Source organism: Lycorma delicatula, chromosome 3 (genome assembly GCF_047948215.1).
Source record: "Lycorma delicatula isolate Av1 chromosome 3, ASM4794821v1, whole genome shotgun sequence".
NCBI lineage: Eukaryota > Metazoa > Arthropoda > Insecta > Hemiptera > Fulgoridae > Lycorma > Lycorma delicatula.
The window spans coordinates 176,274,246-176,299,139 of NC_134457.1; the positions used below are offsets into that span (position 1 = coordinate 176,274,246).

General features: G+C 27.3%; 1 protein-coding gene across 6 annotated transcripts in view; it reads left to right on the top strand.

Annotated features, from left to right (window-relative positions):
• Positions 1–22,437, top strand: part of LOC142321042 (salivary antigen-5-like) — a 49,482-nt gene extending 27,045 nt beyond the window's left edge. For all 6 annotated transcript variants that reach the window (XM_075359043.1, XM_075359048.1, XM_075359044.1 and 3 more), the window contains exons 4-7: positions 5,925–6,097; positions 13,721–13,821; positions 16,590–16,682; positions 22,262–22,437. In XM_075359043.1, the coding sequence (XP_075215158.1) occupies positions 5,925–6,097; positions 13,721–13,821; positions 16,590–16,682; positions 22,262–22,268 (374 nt within the window). In that variant the 3' untranslated portion in view covers positions 22,269–22,437. The remainder of the gene's footprint in view (positions 1–5,924; positions 6,098–13,720; positions 13,822–16,589; positions 16,683–22,261) is intronic.
• The last annotated feature ends 2,457 nt before the right edge of the window (positions 22,438–24,894 follow it).

Consider the following 24,894-nt stretch of genomic DNA (forward strand, 5'->3'; position numbering starts at 1 on the left):
AAAGATACATGAAGAAAATTAAAAAAAAAATTTGCCAAATTATTAAATTTAATTTGTTTAAGGGTATCAGATTCAAGAAATGAATTATGAAGTCTTTAATTCAAATATGTATTGTTATCTGAAAACGTTTGTCAGATTTTCATTAGGTACTATATTAGTAATCCCTCTTTAATACATATAATTAACAGAAGTCCTATAATGGAAATGGAAACTGTATGTAGTCTTAAGTTCCATAGAAGTGTAGTCTTAACTTAATGCAGTTTAATTGACCAATTATATGTCATACCTGATCTTGATTTTATACATATTGTTCTCATGCTTAAAATAGTTCTTAGATCACATTAGGCAATTACACAAGTTTATCAAAGTAAAACTTCAACAAGCATGCCAAAAGCTGAGCTCTTGAGGACTTGATTATTACTTGTCTTTTTTCCAATGAACATTTAAGAATATTCATAATGTGAAGATAGCTTATAAGATAGATTAATAAAAATAGATATTGGTTAAAAATCAAAACGAGCATATGAGAAGTGACTCAGACTACAGATAGAAAAAATATAGATAAATATATAATGATTATATCATTTTATTTTTAAGTGATTTAAAAGTGTTCACAATGTTCAAACTATTAATTTGTTTTTTTGCTTGAAATAATTAGTTACAAATATGAAGCTGTTGTGCCTTTTCCTACTTATATTTACATGATGTAAAAAGCAATTAAAAATACTGAATATCTGTCATGTATAAACGTAGAGCTAAGATTGTAAAGGCAGTTGATTTCTTATTCTTTTTTTTAATAAAATTCATCACAATCAGTAAATGTGACTTTTTGATTCTATTAAGTGTAAAGAAATGTAATATAAAATTAAATATTAGAGCAAAAACAATCTTATTTTAAGAAATAATATCTTTGAAGCCTACTTCAAACTAATTTCAGAAATTTCAAAAGCTTTTTAAATTTTTGTTTCATGTTATTTTAATGTCAGTGCTTTCATACCATAAAAATAGATTGATAAAATACAGAATTGGATCTTTTTAATTTGTAGTTTTAAAGAGAAATTTCTGTTGAAAAGCATCCTTCTTATTTTAACAAAGACCCTTTTATAGATTCTTTTCAAGTTTGCACTTCAAGAGACGGGTTACCCAAACAGTTTAACAAAATACCTGCTTTTATATAGAGTGATTCAGGAGGAAAGGGAAATAATTTGGGAACTAATTCCACAGCTTGAAATAAGGGAAAAAGTAAATATAGATGTATGTTCGAAAATGGTTTGTTATTGAGTTACGGCTAGTGAAAAATTTCACCTTGATGAAATGAGGTCATACTGAATTTTTAAGATCTTATATAAGGGGTAAACATGATTTTTTCTTATGTTTTTTTACTGAAAAATCTAATAAAACAGGTACCAGAACTGTATATCTCATAGCTATCCAATGTAAAACAGAAAATCTTGGTGATGAGAAATAGGTTTTTTTTAGTTTTGAAATAAAATAACTTTGTTAAATGACTGATAAAAGTATAAATTTTATTATAAAAACTTCTAGAAAACTCAATTCTAACAAAATTGATGTAATAAAGCCTATGAAAAATAAAAAAAACTTATTATTAAAAAAAAAAAAAAAAAATTTCCCTAATGTGTACATTGTAATCTGTTCAATTAGTGAACAAGCAACTCTCCCACGACCCAATGAGATGAAAATGATATGTATGACATAAATGAAGTGAGGTCTTGTACAGACTCAGGTTGACTATTCCATAAATGTGTGGTTAATTGAACCCCAATTACCAAAGAACACCAGTATTCACTGTCTAGTATTGAAATTCGTATAAAATCAATTAGCTTTCCCAAAAAAAAAAAAATAATAAAACTTGACAAAAAAATGTTATGAATTTGTTAAAATTCAAATTGTTAAAACTTGTTAAAAACAGCTGTTTTTAGTGTAATAAATTTAGACCTTTGAAAAGGTAGGTTGGTAACAACAATTGTATGCTTTAAATTAATTTAAATAGTACTCATTGACATAAAATTATGGTTACATGTTAATAATAAATGTTTGGCGGTTTTGTTGTTTTTGACATAATATTGGTTGTCTTTAATTATTTTTCATAATTAAGGTATGTAGTATTTTTGTGTTTGTTGTACCCTAAACCAGGGATGGCCAATATATATATATATTGTTAATTATATATATATATATATGACCAACATTTTTTTTCTTAAAAGTGTGTCACAATCTATCTTCTAAAATCTTTACTCATTCAAATTTGTGTCTTGTGTATTAATAAGTGACAGTGGGGTGGTCTCAGAAAAAATACAGATTAAATTTTATTTTATTATCCTATCATTAATGAAAAGCCTGCATCTGCCTGTCTCTAACCAAGCATTCATAATTTAGTGTGCATCCAGACAAAGTTAATGATAATAGATCTTCAGTATGAGAATCAGTAAAGTATTCACTCGCTTAGATTACTGCTTATGGGGGTGGATGAAATGTGAGGTATACAAACAAAAAAAGTAGAAACATGTGATAAACTAATTGCTCGCATTCTCAATACTGTTGCCCTGATCAAGGAATGCATAGATATCATTAGTTGGTGAGAAAATGTAAGGAAACGAGTTTAAAAGTGCATCAATGTCAGTGGTAGAAATTTCAAGTGTTTGTTGTAAATTATTACAGTATAAATCACAGTGAGTATTTTTTCTATTAGTTAATTAAAAGTATTTTAATTTCTCAAAGGTCTAAATTTACTATATTTAAAATGTCATTTTTTTTGTTAAGTTTTTGTTCTGTTTGTTTTTATTAATAACAATTTTTGATTTGTTTTAAATTTTTTTGTAGACTTTATTACATAAATTTTTTCAGAATTAAATTTTCTACAAGCTTTTAAATAAAATTTAAGCATTTATTAGTCATTAAGCAAAGTTATTGTATTTCAAATTTTAAAAAACCTGTTTTTTGTCACCATATGTTTCTTTGTTATATTGTATATCATGAAAACTATGAGGTATATCATTCTGAGACCTGTTTCATTACATTTTTCAGGCCAAAAAAATAAGAAACCATCAAGTTTACCTTTATCTAACGCCTTAAAAATTTCAGTATGGGCTTATTTCTCACTTACTTCACCATGGGAATGAAAATATGGGTGAAATTTTTTGCTGGCTGTTAACTCGATGAGAAAGTGTTTTTTGACATAAGTTAAAATTTGTATGAACTTTTTTCCTTATTTAAAGTTCTAGAATTAGGCCCCAAATTAATTCCCTCTACTACTTATTCACTCTATATATAAAACCCTCTTTACAAGGGAGTTTTGTTAAATTTAAAAAAATAAATTGTTTTGTTAGTAAAATTCTGTCACGTGTTCTTGGCTCGATCAGGATATTAAGAGATTGACAATCTAGAATATTTAAATAATTTCAGTTTATTGGTTTAAAATATTCATGATTTCAACCAGACAAATCTATAATAATAATGTCAATCAGAATAATTAATGACAATAATAAAACAATAAAAATAATAAGCAAACATATTAATATGGTAATTAAAATCACAATAATAATCAAGATAATTGTAATAATAAACAGTAGGAAACGATAATAATGTTAGATGTCAATAACAAACAAATCAAACAATTCATACATAACATAATCATGACATAAAAACAGAGCATAATCATGATGTAATCAGTGAAGAATAACAAATCATAATATTACACATCAAATAGTTATAAATGCCAATAGTAAATAATAAATAGAGATTACACACAAGACAGAGTTTAAAATAAATAATTGTTTGGAACTTATTCCAGGTAGATAAATAGAAAACTAGAATTCAGACCCATAAACAAAAGAAACCGCTAGCCTTAACTCTTTTTAATCACTAGTCTTTGTATTAACAAACAGTCATATAAAATTAACTTGCAAATACCTTTGCTGCCCGCAAATAAAACTACCTTAACAGTTTATGAATGAAATGTAGTACATTGTTTCTTTCACTTATAGTTTTATGGTAAATTCACCAATAGTATTTCGTGTTTACTGAAAATTACTTGTTGCATTGCCTTAATTGCCCAACTGCAATCTTGCAACCTCTCCTTGCAGAACTGACGTCATAACGTCTCGCAGACTGGTTCTAATTAAACTGATTTTTAGCTGGTCTTACTGGGATATTTATACCTCTAGCTTCTTTACCTGCCGGACCAGATCCAAGTCATAGCGCGAGAACAAAGCCGAGGCTTTTGCTCCTATGAATTCCAAACCTGGTCTCTTCTTACGGAGCAACAGGTATTCATTGTTTGACAGCGGGCAGTGTAACAAAAGACAATTGTTAAGTGGACCTCTTATAATAAAAGGGTTTCTTTTATTGTCCCTTTCTAGATTCTCCCATTATTGTATTTTCTACTTCTTTCACAATAATTGGTAAGAATCCGTTACTCTGGCTCGCTGTACCAGTCTTGTTACAGTACCATTAATTTTTATATCCAGTATTTGATTTTTTAAACTTATTCATTTAAAGCATAATTAAGGATGAAAAAACAAATGTGGGTCTCAGCTGAAATTAGAAGTGTCATTTGTTTGTAGATATTACATTATATGTCATTATTAGAAGTATAGTGATTCATTTATCATTCAGAGCTATTTCTGATTCAGTATCACTTATGATGCCTGAAGAAAATTGGTTTTAACAAAAACTGCACATTAAATGAAAGTGGGACAACTCACAATTTTGATACATCTCTTGTGTTGTTGGAATGTTTTTTGTTTATTAATGTTCTCAACCTAAGCTACTTATCTCTATTATATAAGTCATGTATATTCCAAAATTAAAAGCATGTTTATCCTTTTCCTGTAGAAGATAGTTACAACAATCAGGGTACACTTTACCAATACAATCTGGCATAATTAGATAGATTGCAGTATGCTAATTTTTTAAAATATGAGGTTTGTCTGTATATTGGGTTTTTATATTCTTTTTCGTTTGACTAACATTTGCTTTAAATATTTGATTCATAAATACAGTAATTTTAAACACACTAACTTTTTAATTTATTTCCACTAGTCTTTGTGCATCCAGTCTTTCTGCTGTAGTACTTCTGATAATCATTATACCTTAATTTGTTTTCTCCGGCATTGCTATATTGGTTAGTGTTTTATGAGTGTGAGTGTAGTGTGATTGAAAATAAACTATATAACATCATACAGTAGACTGACCAAATTCATAATCACAAATATTGCAACCCATGCATTGGCGCATACAAGGGATAAAACACCCTGTTGCTCATACTTGTTGCAACATCTTTCTGATAAGATAGCTCAACAGATAAACTGATGAGAAATGTACATCAAAGTTAAACACATATTAGAAAGCAGTTAACAAGTATTTCAAATTACTGATGAAAAAATTTATGGACCAATAAATGCATTCTTAAAAGAAAAACTTGAATAGACATATTTACACTGCAAACAATCCCAACTACAAAAAAAAATTCTATGCTGAAATTATGTTTTATTAAATTAGTGAATAACCTCTGAAAACAGTTATTACATTAAAATGGAGTAAATTATCAACTGATGAGTGTTGTATCAGCTATCTGTAATCCGCTTTAGATAAATAAGTTTGTTTTGCCAAATTTTTACCTAGTCTATGCCATTCCCAGAGTTATAATATTCATTTGGACAACAAATGTGCAAAATTGAATAAGTCTTTTTATGCCTTGTAGAGAAAAGAGTAACTCGAACAAATACATGCTTGCATTGAATGTAATATTAAATTAAAATCCTCCTTCGACTGTTAAATAATTGCAATCCCCTTTGCATGTCATAATCAAATAAAAATAAAAATATGTAACTGTAATAGTTAAAATAATAGATAATTTTTCAATGTAAAAATTAGAATAAATAATATTTATTTTTCATTTTCAGCTCGTTTTGCCGGTGTGGGTCAGAATATAGCTACTACATACAGTACTGTTGATGATGGTGGTAAAAAAGATGCTAAAGAAATTACTAGGTTGTGGTTTGATGAACATAAAGATTACAAATATAGTCCAGTAAAAATTGATGCCCATTTTTTCAAGATTGGCCATTATACACAGGTAAAATTCTTGTAATAATTTAGATTATGAATAATACATTTTTAGTTTAAACTTGTTTTTTGAATAAAATGTTTGTTATTGTAATCACTGACATTATAATTCAGTATAGAAAATAATTCTGATGCTTGAAATCAGTTTAATGTGATGAAGCTTATTAGAAAAATAACACCAATCAAAGAGTCTGAATTTATTTATTATGATCTCATACACGTTTTTAAGTGTATCTTTTTAATAAGATAAACAGTGTGAAGGGAAGGAGATGATAAATGATTAAATGAAATTAGTGACTTGTTTTACTTGTTGATGGACACATTAAAGACCACAATTAAAATATACTGCAGAATCAATTATAGAATTATTACTAAGTTTATAAAACATTTAAAATAATTACAATCAATAAATTATGAAACAGGTTCTAAACTGTATTTCATTAAAATGAAAGTAAACTCCCCAGGATTTTTGTTATATTTCATATACAGGGTGTCCCATATAAAACGCAACCCATCAATCACTCATCCATGAAATTTCAAAAGTCAAGCTTACTCCCCTACTCGTTACTGAAATGGACTCGTCCAACATCTGAACATCGCGGTGACGCAGTAGAACACTCCGAAGTAACAACAATGCAATCATAACGTTCAGTGTATTGCTAGAGACAAGATGGTGTTTTCGCTAGATGAACGTGTTTTCATTGTTGAGTCGTAGTTCAGTACGAAATCAGCGGTTGCAGTGCAAGATTTGTTTCGCCATAAGTACCCAGATAAACCAGCTCCTAAGAAAACATCAGTATTAAGTTTAGTTGCAAAATTTAGCGAGACCGGTTCTGTTAATAACAAGGAACACAAAAGATCTGCGTCAGTGTTGAATACAGATACAGTCACCGAAATCAAAGACCGATTACTTGCCTTGCTAAATAAATTGATCAGTTGTTTGTCTGCTGAAATTAATTTGTCTAAATCAACTGTTCATCGGGCGACCAAACAATTACAATTACGACCTTATCCCAAACAGTTCATCAACTTCTTGAGCCCGACAAAAAGAATGGCTACAATATTGTCAACGGTTCCGTCGATTTCTGCGTGAGGTTATTAATGTTATGGATTCGTTATTTTTCACAGATGAAGCACAGTTTCATTTGGATGGCTACGTAAACAGCCAAAACAGTAGAATTTGGAGTGCTGAAGATCCCCACGTTTATCACGAAAAACAATTACACCCGCAGAAGTTGGGCATGTGGTGCGTGATATCGCAGAAGAAAATAATCGTTCCTATTTTTTTAGAGTACACCATTAATGCAGAACGATATCAGGATATTTTATTTCAGATCATTGCACTCTTGGAAGAGGAAGACAGACACTGCTGGCTACAACATGACGGTGCGACATCGCACTACGCAGGTTCAACTTCTGATTTCGTTGAGGAATTCTTTGGTAATCGTGTTATCGGTCGAGGCTTGTGGCCACCAAGATCTCCAGATTTGACTGCGGCAGATTTTTTTCTATGGGGTTATCTCAAAGAAAAAGCCTACAGCAACAAACCACAAACACTTGAACAATTGAAAGTCAATATTGAACAAGCTGCATTAAATATCCAGCCACAAACTTTGAAAAAAGTTGCAAGAAACACTGTAAAAAAGAATTGAAGCTTGTATTCAAGAAGATGGCGGCCACTTCCAACATTTACTCTAAATGTAAGGTAATGGATGGTAATAATAAAAATTACATTTACATTTACACATGCCTTTTTATTATTTCAATACCTACCAATACAAGGTTGGGTTGCGTTTTATATGGGACACCCTGTAGATGTTTTTTTTTTCTGCAATTTAAGAAAGATTACTATGGGGATATGTGGTCTAGATTTTATAATTACATAAAATAAGAACAAACCAGTGTTTTATTACAGAAAAATGCCAGTACTAAAAACAAATTTCAAATATTTTCAGCGTATTTGTACATATAATTATAGTAACAAAACGTTTATTTAGTTTATTTGTTAAATAATTATCTCATTTAATTTGTTATTTTTAATAGAATGTTAAGCTGGTATTCATTCCTAAGAAATTAGCTTTAATTGAAAAATCTATTTTTATTATTTAACTAGTTTCTTCAAAAACCAGTATTACACACATGTATATATATATATTTGATTATCAACAATTGATTTTTTTTTTATATTCAATCTAAATATTAATTAAAAAATTATTCTCTCAACACAATTTGCCAGTATATTAAACACATTTTCAAAACTTTTGGGAAGAGCTGACAATAAGAATATGTCTAAGATGGGTTTCCTGCTTTAATTATTTAGTTTATTAATGGAAAATTTCAATATTTGTGGAAAAATAGTACGCTGAAGTTATTATTCTCATTTACTAGAGAAGTTATTGACCTAAATTATCAGTAGATGACTTAATGTATTTATTTAAATACCATTCTCTCTAAATGAAGTAATCTTTTAACTTAATTTTTTAATAACATTCTGATTGCCATTATAAAATTGGTATACCACCAATTGACTGTGCTTCTGTTTACTCCAATTCCAGTAAAAATGTTTAAAAGTGCAAAGCACCACAGTGTTATGTAATATTAATTATAGCTGTAGGTTGATTATCATGAAATCATTTTATCATTGTCTTTCTTATAGAAAAAATCTTTGGCTTTTTCTGTTAAACTTTATTTAATTAATAAAAGATACATTTTTAGGAATATTTCTTGTCAACTCTCTTGTTATACCAATTTGATACCGGAGTACTACTATCAAGCACTAATGTTTTCATAGTATAAAATTGGTCAGAACAACTTCCAGAATTCAATAAATTCATATACTTGCTTCAATTGATGAGCACAGTTTTTCCACTATGTTGACTTTTTTCGTTACATTTCTATTTAAATATTTTATCCAATTCAATATACTTCATTTTAATTATTTTAGAACTATTTTTTTTTTTTAAAGATTAGCCTAAATACTTCACATAATTGCTGTAACTCTTTTCCTCAAACCATGTTTAACTTCCTTAAAATAAAGATCAAAGTAGTTATTTACAACAGCCTCATTTATTATTGAGACTATAGTATTAGGTCCTCTTCTGGACCACCACCACATTTTCATTTACCACTTTTGCTTCATTTGTGTTGCGCTTTCTGTTTCATTTTTGTATTTTAATTTTGAGCGAATTGGAACAACTTCCTTCCTTCAGTGCTCAACATTGCTTGATATTTTAAACGTGTTGACAGGTGATTGGAAAAGTTGAGGACAATGACCTGAAATAAATTCATAAACGATAAGATTCACTGTGGAAACAGATAAGAACAGTCACTAATACACTCAAGAGTACCGGTGATACTTTCAGTCTTTTTGCTATTTAACGACATTTGAATTTTTACTGTTATTCATGATTATATGTATTAATAGTAATTAAATTAAGATCATCAAAAAATTTAATAACTTATTGGCATATGCCTTTACCTTCCATCCTTAGAACTTTTGAAGGCTTGCAATTACTGTAACCTGTAATAAGATCAGAAAACTATTTCAGCTCTATCCTCTCTTCCTTTAAAATCTTTAATTAATATTGAATTCTTTTTATCACCATTTCAATAAGCAAATTCCTCCAAAGTCTTCCACTCAGACATTACAATCTGTATTTATCGAACTGAAAACTGACAATAAGTTTGACCACTGTGTAATTTAAAACTGTATAAAATCTTAAGATGTAGCTACTTCTCTTATGCTTTGTTAAGGCAAAAACACAACCACCGCTTGCCCTTCCAAATAGCAAAGTCTTAAGCAGGGATGTATTTGAAATTACAGTATAATTTATAAGGCAATCCAATAAATTAACCTACGATATCATCTCCTGATAGAAAAATTTTAAATAAAAATAATTAATACTTGTACTTTTGTAAAGGAGATGAAGATTCAGTTTTTTGTTTTGCCTTCTGTATTTGTAAAATCAGTAAGCAGTTGCAGGGTCATGTGCTTTATTTTACCAATCAGTTGACACAGAAATTCTGTGAAATTAGTTTAGGGACAAAATATCTATTGGCTTTTGAAGCCTATGATCCTTTTCTTCCTGATTTACCTTCTTTTTTCTTCTTATTTTACACTGCAATGTCTTGAGCAATACCTTTTTGTAGTAAATAATGTATTTTTTTATCCTCTGGGTATGCTTTTATCTGCTACCAGCCTTTTTTTCTCATTGTAGATAACTGTCCCGATTTACATGTTTCCTAATCTCTGTCAGATTTTTGAGCTTCCTTTGCATATCAGCCTCATAAACTTGAGCTGTAGAAATCTTTGATGTTCTTCAACATAAAGTCATTTTGTAGAATTCTTGTTTCTTTAATATCTACAATGAATGAATCCGCAGCTCTTTTAATGAAATTCAATTTAGAGCCTGATCGTTTGGATTAATTACCATTAAATTCATAAATTTCCATTTCCATTATGTTCTTGCTCATCTATTATACCCCCTGTAAATTTTTTATTCTCCCTCAATGCCTCAGAAATTCTGCAAAATATTAGGCTCCTTCGTCATTGGGTATTTCCGACATATGTTTTCTTTAAATTTTTTGTTTCACTTAATTAATTTTGAATTTTTTTCCTACTTATATTTGCCACATATTTTCCTACTTATTTATAATTCATATTTGCATTTTATATATCCCTGATATGTATATAGATTTTAGTTTTTTTTTCCACAATCTCCCTTAACAGGCTATTTTATTATTGAAATTTACCAAAATTAACGTATGTTTCCTATATTAAGAGTTAATAGTGGTCAAGTAACAAAAGAAACAACAGATGAAAAAAAAAGAATTAAAATATCCTTTAACATCTATAAGAAAAACACAAAATTGATAAGAAAAGGCAGAAAACAAGGGATAGTCTATGAGAGCAACTGCAGCTTTGCACAGAAAGGAGAGCTCCTGATAAATAATTTATAGTTAAAAGTATAGAGAAAGAACAGAAAATATTGTTTTTTCTATAATATTAATTAATATTGAGCTCAATATTAGATACCATAATTTTTAAATCTAATTTATTTAAAATATTAACAAAAATTCAATAATTACTGAAATGCTTAAATTAGGAGTAACTGATTTAAATAATTGTTATTATCAATAATGTATTAATTTCTGGTTCGGTAATGAACTTGACAAAAGTAAAAAAAAAAAAAAAATGTTAACTCTACATCAATCCCACCTCAGTTTAACAAAACTCGTTCCAGTTAAATACATAGCCTACTATGAATGTGTAATATCTTCTTCAAATCTAATACAATAACAATGCCCATATTCCAGTCACGATGTTGTTTTACTATAAAAAAGAAGGAGAAAACAATATTAAAAATATATTTATTGGCGTGAGTTATATAAATAAGGTTTGCTTCAGAAAATCTTAGAGCTCCATTCAATATTTATCACATTCATAAAATATTAAATACGAGTAAAAACATAAACATAAACTAGTCATGAAACAACCAACAATCTATAACCAGAAGGTAGTCTTGCTATCTATTTTCACTTGATTAATATACTTGTAGCAGGTCATAAAAAACATAGTGTTAAAATAAATTTTAATCATAGCTAATACGTTTTAGTTACTGTATCAAGAGCACATTTGATTGCTTTTCTCAAAACCAGCTAGTAAGTAGTCAAGCAAAATAATATAATTTTGGAGACATTAAAGGGTAAGTTTCATTTTACTGCACTGTAGATGAACATTTTGAAATAAAACAAAATGTTTACTTTTGCTTGATATCGTTTTTTTTTGTCCATTATCACAGCTATTTATTTTATTTGTAAACTCCAAAAATTGGCTTTTCTTCACAGTTTTGACTGCACAACAAAACTGCTATTACTTTCCATAGTAATAATAGCATTTTTGCTATTATTACTTTACATGTGCTTATAAAAACATTTTAATAAGGAGTATTTTAATGTCGAATAATTGCCGCCTTAGTGAAGTACCTCAGTTAAGTTGAATTATTCATGTAGTTGTGTATATGCTGGTTCAATTATTTAAATAAAAAACCTTGAGTTAATTATGAATAGAAATAGGATTTATAGTTTTTGTTTCTGTCATTCAAAAATATATCGATGATGAATGATGAGTTATAACAAGACAGTGTGAGTCTCAAAGCGATGGAATGAGACTGCCTGATTCTAATTTGGAGCTAGCTTATATAGTATAGATGGAGCCGAGTGAACCATAAGGATCTATTTGTATTATATGGAGCTGAGTGAATCGTGCGGAGCTGACTGAATTGTCAGGAGCTGTGTTAATTTTTACATTGATGAATGTAAAAATATGTGGATCCACGCTAGGAACTAAACCAAGATCAACTTTATTTTATATTTTTTGTACTTTGATTCGAGAGATGTGTTCAGATGTGAAGTATAGATGTGTTCGAGAGATGTGTTTTATTTTAACAATAAAACAATTCCTGTTTTTAAAACATTTATTTTTCTCCTTACAATAATCTGTTATATTTCATCAAAATATTATACTTTTAAAAAAGTAATATGTAAATATATGAATTACATATTTATTCATCCATACTTATTGTATTCATTAAAATATTGAATGAATATTTATATTCTTATTATGGAAAGAGTTACGTGAACTATAAAAAATCTGTTAGATGCTCATAATAATCTATACACAAAGATTTAAGTACACTTAATATACATAGTTCAATATCCCAAGTCAGGTGAAAATTTATTTATATCCTCAAGCAATAAGTTTGTGTATTTATTGTAATGAGAAGACGAAATGAATGAACCAATGCTTGATGATGATAATAAATCTATGAGAATAGAAATGAAGTAGTCAAAATAACAATAACAGTATTATTTCTTGTTTGTTATTAGACCAGTTAATTAATAAACTTTCATTTATATTTATATAAATGATCTGTTAATAAATATTTTATGTAAATATAATATACGTATTTATTTGATGTTATTTTTGCAACTATTACATTACAAGTATCAAACTTTTAGAATAGATCTGTATAATATTAATTTACATTTTATTACATACAAACAATATTTTAGATACACAAATTTCCATATATTAATATTGTATAATTTTTTTAAATTTAATTAATCATAAAAAATTAATATAGACAAAACTATTAAAGATTTTGTAACCAAAACTTTAAAAATATATGATTCATTTATTTCATAATGACTTCTAAGTCAAGGATATGATGTTATTTTATTCTTCTGATTTATGTCCTGCTATCAAGTATGCAAATTACGATTGTGGCCTAAGGGAAAGGTTATTATTACAAAAAAAAACCATGATGTGAAATTTTAAGAGAAAATCCCAAATTAAAAAAATATTGAAAGAAATTAATTTCAAAATAAAAATTCCAATTGGAATTAATTTCATATCATAAATGTTTAAAATTTCATGTAATAAAACTTCCTTTTGTAGACTATTTGAAAATTATATTCCAAAGATAAATCAAGGTTTCTGTTTTCCTAGTCTGTTTTAACTGTGTTTTATTTTCATATTTCAAAGATTAAATCTTCTTGGATTTTTTTTGATGTATATTAAAGTATAATTACATGATTTATTCCTAATATAGGCCTTTTTTTAATTTTTCAGATGGTGTGGGCTAATACACAGTTTGTAGGCTGTGGATTTTCATATTACAAGAAAGAGGATGGATTTTTCCATAAATTATTTGTATGCAACTACGGCCCATCGTCAGTATTAATCAATTTTTTTTACAAATATATATACTTTTGTATTTTTTTTATGAAATCATAAATGAATATTAAAAATAGAATTAAGTATTTATTAGGAATTTATTTATAAAATTAAAAAAAAGAAATTCCACTCCAATATGTTAAAAGTATTGTTAATTAATAAACAATGATTCAGCGAGAGATATGTGTGGATCTCGTAATTGTCTGCATAAAGATATCTGTGAGTTAGGCGAGATACTTTATTGGAAAGAAGTGTTCAAGCAATGAAATGTTGAACTGGATTTTATTGGAAAAGTATAACTTCTATAAATCAATTTGTATTTGATTTTCTAAGATTCAAATTTTCTCTTATCAGCAAGGTGCGTATTAAAGATATTTGTGTCAGAAGAGTATTCAAACATTTGGAATATCAAATAAAATAAATATTAATGTTCATATCACATGATCCATTATTACATAACAATTTGCTGTTTATTTATAGGTACAGTATGTATTCTCCTCCTTTCTCTCTCTCTCTCTCTCTCTCTCTCTGTGTGTGTGTGTGTGTTTTTTTTGACATGCACATTATTACCTTGAAGACTTTTTACTTATGGTAATCCCTTTATTTGTCTACTTCTTTTCTAATCCAAACTCCTGATTCTAGGACTTCTTTGAGTTCTTTAGCCATTTCCTTCCCTCCACAAATATCTTTTAGTTTTAAGTGAATCTGTATTCTTAGGAGTTTAATGATCCGTATGAAATGTTAACTCTTAAACATTGGTGAAATATTTTACGTTAAGATGCATTAAAAGTGATATTAAATTATTGAAAAAAAAAAAAAACAGCTAAAAATGTAAGAATAAGAGAAAAATTCTAATCATTTTCTTATATTATAATTCTTCACAATTCTTCAAATCCCACTCAAATATTAAAATTTCATATTTAAGCAGTTCATAGCTATTTTAATGTTATCTCTGATAACAAAGCCTTGATATAAAAAAGTCCATAATTTAGAGTCTTTTTTGGTTATTTTTTAAAATCTTATTTTATGAAAACATTTCTAAAGGCTAAATGAAGATAAAACATTGTAGACCATTGAACTTTTATATAAACAAACACATTATTTATTAGTTGAAAATATTAACTTAATAAACATAATTAAATGTATTAAAACTTTTTATGTATGTAGAAACACAAATTAAATATTGTCACTCAAGAATAGATGATTTAAAAAAACTTTGAAAAGATGTTTGAATAAGTACAACATTTAGAAATTTTTTCTGAAATTGACCCAGATTTAGAAAGAAGTGTAATTATTGCACACACATACACACACACACACACACACACACACACACACACACACACACACACACACACACACACACACACACACACACACACACACAAACACACAAAGAGAGAGAAAGAGAGATATTTTATTTATCAAGGAACTTATACCAATCCTGTTCGTAATATTTTTACCTCTGATAATGAAGTTTTGTTTAACAATCCAATTTCATGGAACTTCATTAAATTAAATATTTATGTAATAGTTTCCACTTACTAACAATCTTTAATAATGATGTTCGAGCGCTTTCATTTTATTAATCCATCCAAAAATGATTTGTTATACATTACAATTATTTACTTCACATATTAATTATAACTAAATTGAATTTTATAAAAATATAAATATAACAACTGATCGTCAAAAGGTAAAATAAAGTTAACATTATCTGTCATGTCAGTAAGAAGGTCTCAATTTCAATCCAGATAATTTTATTAATATTCTTGAATATTCCAATAACTTTCACAAAACAAATACAGAAAAATATTATGTATACTTAAATAATAAAAGGTTGATAAATGAACAAATGAATTTTGAAAATGATGTATTATTCAAAGAAATATCAAATAATAATTTTGATTCGTAGGTTGGTAATACTGCTTCATACTAAACAACAATTGAGACCTTCTTACTGACATGACAGATAATGTTAACTTTATTTTACCTTTTGACGATCAGTTGTTATAATTTATATTTTTATAAAATTCAATTTAGTTATAATTAATATGTGAAGTAAATAATTGTAATGTATAACACATCATTTTTCTTGAGAATGGATTAATAATCTGAAAGCGCTCAAACAATACTATTAAAGATTGTTAGTAAGTGGAAACTATTATATAAATAATTTATATATCAATACCTATGGATTCCATGATAAAAAAAGGAATCACTTCAATATTTGCCTGGATATTCTATTCTAAAAACATTTCTTGATTTTTAAGAGAATGCCATCACTTATTTACATATATATTTGTGAATCATTTGATTTATAATAAACATTGAATCCACATTTACCCTTTCTATCCAAACAGTTCAAACAAACTTAAATGTGAGTAGTAAACAAAGGACATCGATGTGTTTATCCAGTTTGAGAGACTATGTTTATTTTTTATCTGGGCCATGAAATGTTAAGGATTTAAATTTTTTTTTGCCTCTGGAAACAGTACAACTGGAGAAATTTTTTATTGCTGTCACTAGCCCTTGCCTGCACTCTATTTAATGGAGTAGCAGATACTTTTTTCTGCTTCACCTTGCGTGAATTGATAAATGGTATAAATTATTACAGCGATCTTGATTTTAAAATTTTATCTTAATCCATATAAAATGCGATTTAAAAAATTAACTGTAATTATTAATTATAATAATTTTAATGCTGTTAATGACATAAGTTATTTGGACATACTAACTAATTTTTGTTAATGTTTACTTAAAGGGGTAATTACATTGGTCAATATCCTTATTCAAAAGGAAATCCATCATGTCAATCATTCGGACTTTCAACTAGTAACACCAAAGGGCTTTGCAAGTAAGTTAACATTTAGCACTGATTATTCAAACAAATAGATTAAAAATTGTGTATTATTAATTAAAATTACAACTCGTAAATCGATTTTCGCTTGCATGCAGTCATGATCATAACACACTACATAATATTCTATTATAGTTAGACTAGGAAAAATGCGGGCCGAGGCCTGCTGTGAAAATTTTGTATGGTTTATGTTTATGATTTATCATTATAAATGATTTTGTTAAATGTTTTGCCAATTGCAAGAAAATAATGTTTGTGAATTTAGCATACTAACAACAATAAAAATGTTTACAACGAAAAGTTTCAAAATCCTGAAACTCTTTTGCTGTTTCTTGAGTTGTGATTTATTACAAGTTCTAACCCCAATATTTTCTTTTTTATCCCTTAAACACAAATATAATCTTAGAAAAATCATTTGTATCAAGAAATATAAATTGTTCGAACGAATGAATCATTCGTGCACTGCGCACAGCTGCTTGGTGCCAATAGCAGCTAAAATAAAAATGTGAGCACATACAACAAAAAAAACCCACACACTATCTTCTTTTATGGGAAAGATATCAGTTGCCAGGATTGTTGGGTTATTGTTCTTTGATAACTGAGAGCTCTAATGAGTTTTTAGTGGTCAGGGACATAAGACCAATCATTATTTAAAAATCTCATTGTATTCTCAAAATAATATTTTTTAATGAACTCATGTACATAAGATTTATTCTTTAAATTACCACTTAACTACTGCTAAACATAAATAGTAATTGTTATGTTTTTTTAATTTTATTAACATATCTCAGGGACATATTACAAGTCTTTGAAAAAGCCAAAAGAATATGAAAGTAGCACTGTTAATACCGAAAAATTCTTATCACCTAAAATAATAATTATACTGTTATCCACATTGTTTTGACTATACATTCATTTTATCAGTTAATAAAGGAAAATATAGATTTTAATTTAGCATTACATCAATAATTTTGTTTTAGCACCTTCTCATTTAGCCTTTCCTTTTTAATACTATGTACTTTATTTTGATTTCTAGTTCTTTTATTATATTATTAGTAACTTCTTAACTAAAAAAAAACCTGATTATTAACTGTCTGCATTGATGACTCACTACCACCTTAGCCACCAATGCAGGCAGAAAATCGTTTTTAATATTAGATTTAAACTACTTATTAAAATTATTATTCAAATTCCAATCTAAATGTTGATGCATGGAGATGTGCCATTATAGAAAATATTATAAAAGTTTATATTAATTTTTTATTTAACAGAAATTTCACTCTTTTCCCAGGTGAAACACCAGTTTTCAAAAATATTTTTAAAGTAATGTTTTACAGTAAATATTCTTTATTCGTATGATTTCCTTTATCCCATTTCTGTAGGATTTTATATTAAATATATTTTTTAAGAATTGAAGGAAGAGATCTAAGAACTATCCCTTTGATCTACTTCTGTAAAATGATGAAGTTTTTATTATTTACTTTTAATAATATATATGTATATATTCATTTTTTTACTGAAATTAATCCTTTTAAGACTTATATTATTCCTCTGCTGTTAAATTATATTTAAATTCTATTAAATAAACAACCTAGTACAGAATATTGAGAAAAAACATATCTTACCTTAATTTTTCATGAAATTACTTTCGTGGAATCCTGCATCCTTAGTCATGATTGAAATAATTCTTTTATTGCATAATAAAAATTTTAAGATAAAAATATTAAACTAATGAAAATTTCATATTAATTTACATGAGTACTGTTATCTGTTTGAAGTTTTTATAAGACCATCTCCCTCAAATGCTGTCTGATGATTTATCAAATTGAAAGTTTCTTTGTATTTATCACAAAGTTTTCCCAAGACTTCATAACCAAATAGGTTCCAGAACCATATCTGCAATATTTTTTTTAGAAATCTGGGTTGAAAATCAATAAATTAAGATTAAAAAAAACCTTTTTTTATGTTCAACATACAATAACTTTATTAACTGGGAAATAAATACAAAAAACCTTTAGAAAAAATTTTTAGAGAATTTAATTCTGAACAAAATGATTTAAGATAAATGGAATAAAGCAAAGAAAAGTTAGAAAAATTCAAATTTTATTTAGAAATGACATTACTGCATTCATCAGAAAAGTACTCATTTAATGTAAATAAAAACCAAATCCTTTTTTCGTGATGTGAAAAATTAGTAAAAACAAAAATTTATTGTTAAAAATTTCTGTTAAAAAGTTGAAAAAAGAAATTGTAAATTACAGAACAATTATAAAATAAAAGTAAGTAAATAAATAAAGATTACAGATAAGAAATTTTTTATTAATGACAGAATTATAGCCGAGCACTTATAGCAAGGTGCTTGCGGAGGGGAGTTGATGTACAGCTATAAGTAGAGAAAAAAAAAGCGCCTTGCTAGAACAGCTCTGTTATACAATAAATTATTTGAGAAATGTTTATTTCAAAGTTGTCAGTAAAATAACACAGCTAATCAACAAGGGCAATACTGCATTAGTGTTTAAATCTTTCATACTTACACTTTCTTTAAGAAGAATTGCTGCAGTTGCTTGAAGATGTTCTTCTAATTCTGAGATGCCAAGTATACTTCCAGCACAATGGCATACCTCCCCACTTCTCTTGTGCTGTCTGTACTCACGTAAATCAACATTTCCCTGAGAAATGGATTGGTCATGGAGGTCCACAATCCTGGCCACCAAGATCACCTGATCTAACACCTTTAGATTTTTGCATCTGGTGATGGATGAAAACGTTTGTATACTTATGACATACAAAACAAAAATACATTCTTGTGAGGAATTAGTTGTCCACATTATGGATGTGGCTGAGCAACTTAAGGACAGCCCCAAAGAACTAAAAATTACACAAAAGGAGTACAGAAGCGTGCCAAGAAATGTAATGAAAATGGCAAAAAATTTTCTAACAATTTATTATACACTGGTACGTATAATGCACTTTGATTTAGTGTACTGTTTCTAAATAAAATTCATATTTTTCTCATTTTCTTTGTTTCATTCAACTTATTTTAACCACTTTGTTCAGAATTAAATTCTGTACAAGTTTTGTTTAAAATATTTATGTATTTATTACCCATTTAACAAAGTTATTGTACACCAAACATATAAGACAATCTTTTTTACCCTAATTTATTGGTTTTCACCCCAGATTTCTCAAACACTACTGCGGATATGGTTCTTTTTATGTGTTTTTGTATGGTCTTATTTTATTCAATTTTTCAGGTCAAAAACCATAAGAAATCACCAACTCTGCTCCTTAATTAATGTCCTGAAAATTTCAGTGTGACCTCAATGTATCTGAAATCTGAGTGAAATTTTCACTTTCCGTAACTCGCAAATGAATCATTGTAGGACATATGTTTATAGAAACTTATGTGTTACTTTTATAGTTTATATGAACTTTTTCCATTATTTTCACAAGTAGAATTGGTTATGAAAGTCTTGGAAGAACTTTGTAATAAACTATATATTTTTAATATTTTTCTAATATATTTAATTTTATCATCTTTATTAATTTCTAAATTTTTGAATTAGTAAATAAAATAAATAGCTTAAATCTAAATAAAGATACTAGAATGGCTAGTTATGACAAAACTAACATGTATAGCATACCTATAGACCATACTATTAAAATAATAAAGAAATTAATTTTAAAAGTAACAAAATAGATCAAACATTTATTAAAGGTATTATCACTATTGTAAGAAATATATGTCAACAAAACTATTTTGAATTTAATAACTAAAATACCTACTTATGGTATTTCCACTATCACCAATTATGTCAGAAATTTTTTACAAAATTTTGAGAGTAAAATAATGCATGGTATCACTCATACATATAAAGTTTTAATATGGAAATGGTATGTTGATGATATATTATCATTATAATAACCTGATAATAAACAATGAACATCTAATAATATTAAACAAATTCTTATAATGAAAATTTTAAATTCACATTTGAAATAGGTATTAACAGAATGTTAAATTATTTAAATGTCAATAACGAAGTAAACAAGGACAACCAAATTGGAATATCAGTTTATAGAAAACGTACATCTAAAAATGCAACAATTCTTAAAAAATCAAATCGCCATTGGTCTCATAAAATTAGCACTTATACAAGAATTATTAATAAAGCAGTCGAATATACACATTATAACAAAGAAAAGTTAAATAATAAAATAAATATCATAAAACATATAGTGCTTGAAAATGGATATGATACTACTGTAATTAATAATATCTTTAAAAACCAACTATCAAAACACGATAACAAAATAACTATTACAACCAATACATAATAAGACACAAAAGAGTGAAAAATAAATTATATAAGTACTTATACACTAATAATAATCATTGAAAACATTACTAAAAATTAAAGTAGAGAAATTTTTAAACCAGCAAACTAACCAAATAGCCACATAATAAAATACTGAAAAAACAAAAATAATAATAAAATAAACAATCGGTGTGGAATTTATAAAATAATATTACAAAAATTTTTAAAAAACTTGGTTTATACTTTTTAGTCATACTTGAATCAAATTATTATCATGAATTGAAATTTCCAATATATTAATAAACAATCAAACAAATTTTCAATTAAACATTTACTATACAAAGTAACAAAATAGTGAAGTTTTTGATTGTTGAAATACAATTGTAAATTATCAAAACTTTTTTTGTTGCTTATTATATACATTTTAAAAATTTACCCCCGTATAGGGGAATGTTTGCAAAAGAAATGGTGACATATTGTATTGTCATCCAACCTTAGTAACTGTGCAAAATTTCATCAATAGGCAGTGTCAGGAAGTATATTAAATTATTACACGTGCACCCTTAATTTACCTCCCCCACCCGCCTGTTCAAGGGGGTGTTTGCAAAAGTAATGGTGGGATATTGTAATGTAATGGTTGTGATGGTATTTGTGTAGGAAAAACAAATATATCCTTTAAAACTAGATTTCTTGAACATTAAAGAAATTATAAATATAATAAATTAGGTTGATTTGTCTATCCGAACTTGAGATAATTTTATTTATAAAAATAACAGATTGGCAGACAGGGAAACAAAGGAGAAATTCCCATTTTCCTACGGGTATTTTTTGTTTAGTTTCACAAGTAGATTTGAAAAAGTATAGCCAGCCCATCAGTTTAGAAACACTGTATTTTTTTTTCAATTCAAATAATTCATTAACATATTGATCAACTGTGTTAATAAAATTTAATGTTATATGAAATATGAAGACCAAAAAACAGTAATTAGATAAGTTCCTTTTTAATCATTAAAATAAAAAGCCAAATTATTAATAGAATTATATTTTAATGTAGTTGTAGAATTCAATACCAACTGAAGATGTGGCATTTGATTATTGGAAATTAATTTGGTAAGTTTAACTTATATAATTACTGTGTTTTCGTGATTTTTATTTCATATAATATTAAATATATATATATATATATATATATATTTAATCACCACTGAATCTAACTTTTAATGTTATGTTGAGTTTAATGCAACTTAACTTTTTCAGGTCTTAAACAAATTGAATTTGTGCAAAGAAGATGAAATTGTTTACAAGTGTTTGAACTAACTCAGTTCATTGAAGTTAGTCACCAGACATTCATGTGTTTGTGATGGTAGATTTAAGTAATAGTTCAAATTGTAATATTAAACTAATACTTTTCATAATAAAATCATAACTAATTTCTTTTTGCTTTTTTATTAAATGAATTTGTTTTCATTAGTTATCCTGTAGCTCATATGTTAAGATTTAAGTGTGTGTCTTAACAAAAATCATTTTTAAATTTTAGAGATTTATTTAGTTTCTCCCTCTATATAAGTATGTGTGTGCCCATGCACATACACCCACACACATTTAGTCCCATTTTATTATTGATCTCTGCTGCGTATTATATTTCATTATTTTGTGGCTTCAGAATTTGCTAATTCTTCTGACTGACTGGTGACAATGACTGTTCTAACTTGTTTGTTAGAGCATTTGTTTCTTTATTAACTAAAATTTACCTGGTATCGTATGATCACAGACTGGCCAAGAAAATACTTTAACCAAAGTGTTACCAAAAGTGTTTTGAATCTTTGTCATACTTACAAACTCACACAGATGCTGTATCACACAATTTATGGAGTCTGTTCGTGCTATTAATTGGTTATGAGTTACATTATTTCACACTGTTGGCGTACATAAAAATAGTCTAATTTAGTTATTTAAGTATAAAATAATAATTTTAATCTTCTTTGTTGTACTTGTACCTGTTTTTATTTCTACACCACTATTTACACTGCACACTATTCACTGCACAATGTTTATGTAGATTACGTAACTTATCCAATAGACCTATTTCATCACAGCAAATGTGTCATGCTGTACAGCAGTCTTAGAAATTATCTAGAATAGAACACATTAACTTTCTTTATGAGAATGATCAGATGAGCAACTTTTTATGTTCATGCTTTTTTTTATAAACTTTTTAACCAACTGAGCTATCATATGCATCTAAGGTAGGATATTTTTTAATGTATTCTACAGTTATTTGGCTTCCTTCACATACCCAACCATTATTTATCTTTGGTCGTCACTGGCCTTAATAGATTTCATTTCTAATGAACCTAGCATTTAGGCCTAAGAGAGTAAAAACAATAAAATACACATGTTAATAGAAGTGAAATTAGTGGAATTATTGATTTTAAAGTATTCATAATAATTTTGTTTAGTAAGAGTAAATTAAGCCAATTTATTCAACCTATATCCTTTGTTCCTCATCTCTTCACACCTTAGTGAAAACCTGTTTATTCTTCAGGGATGTGCTGCTATCTATGTGTACTCTACAACTGGCATGGCTTTATTCAATTTCTTTGCTTACATTAGAAACCAATAACTACACTAGGGATATATTTCAAAAATGTCAACTTTTACAATCGTAAATAACTATTGTAATAAAAATGATATATAACTATATTATTACTATCATAATAAAACCTATATTTATAATGCAAACAAAGGTTATAAAAAGAATGTTGTCAGTTATTATTCAAAATCTAAACATGAATGGTCTTTTACATAAATGGTCTTTTCCTATGATTTTATTCATTCTTTTTTTTAATTTAAGTAAAGATTACTTTGTTTAAATTGCTGTCAAATATTTTGTAAACATCCTAACCTATAGTATAAGGCATACTTTCACTACAGAAGTGAAAGTATATTTCTGTTTAAACAGTCTTCCATTCAGACTAACTTTAATGTGTTTTCCCTAATCAGCAATTTTATTTTGTTTATAATAGTTATATCATTGTAAATGTTATCGATTTAAATTGCAGTAAGTGGATATTACTTTATCACACAAAGCGTTGTATTATCAAAAAGTTCTTACGGCATTTTTACCTAATTCTCATCATTTGCACAAAAAGCTTGAACATTACCCAAAAGAAATAAACTGTTTTTAGAATCTGAAAGATGCCTAAATTTGAGAATCAGTCGTGCCAAAATTGAACTAATATCGTTTTGACACATTTTTGATAAAATGATGTCCATTGATCAACTGACTGAAGATTAATTTCAACAAAGTCAAAACTTAAACAAGATATCTGAAATCTTAAATGAGATTAGTGCACTTTGGAAACTTCAGTCCCCCTACAGAATCAGAGGCACCACCCAAGCAGATAATTATTATTGGTAATTCAATCAAACTTCCAAACTTGAATCTTAAAACTTTTGAATGAATTTACTAGTTTTATCATCTAATTTGTTCCTAACATTCATTTATTATAATTGTTTCTTTTTACTGTTTCATATTTTCTTGCCAGAACTGTATATTTTTTATATTAATGCCTGCCCTACTTTTTTTTTCTTTTTTTTTTTAATTAAAACATTTGTTGAAGAATGACAATAGATCTTTATCTAGTTTTTGAAGTACGAAAAAGTTTACACTGTCACTTTTTTCAGATCATATTTGGTGGTTGCTCAAAGAAAAACCAGTTTAGTTATTTATAATGTTTTTGATTAATATAAAAAGGAATTTTACTTAATAGATAGTGCTCAAGTAACAGCTGTCAGAGCACTGATACCATATGTTTACAGTATGGTTTATGATTTTTTTTTAAATAATTGTTTTGAAATAGTGTAAGTGCATAAAAATGCTCATGTTA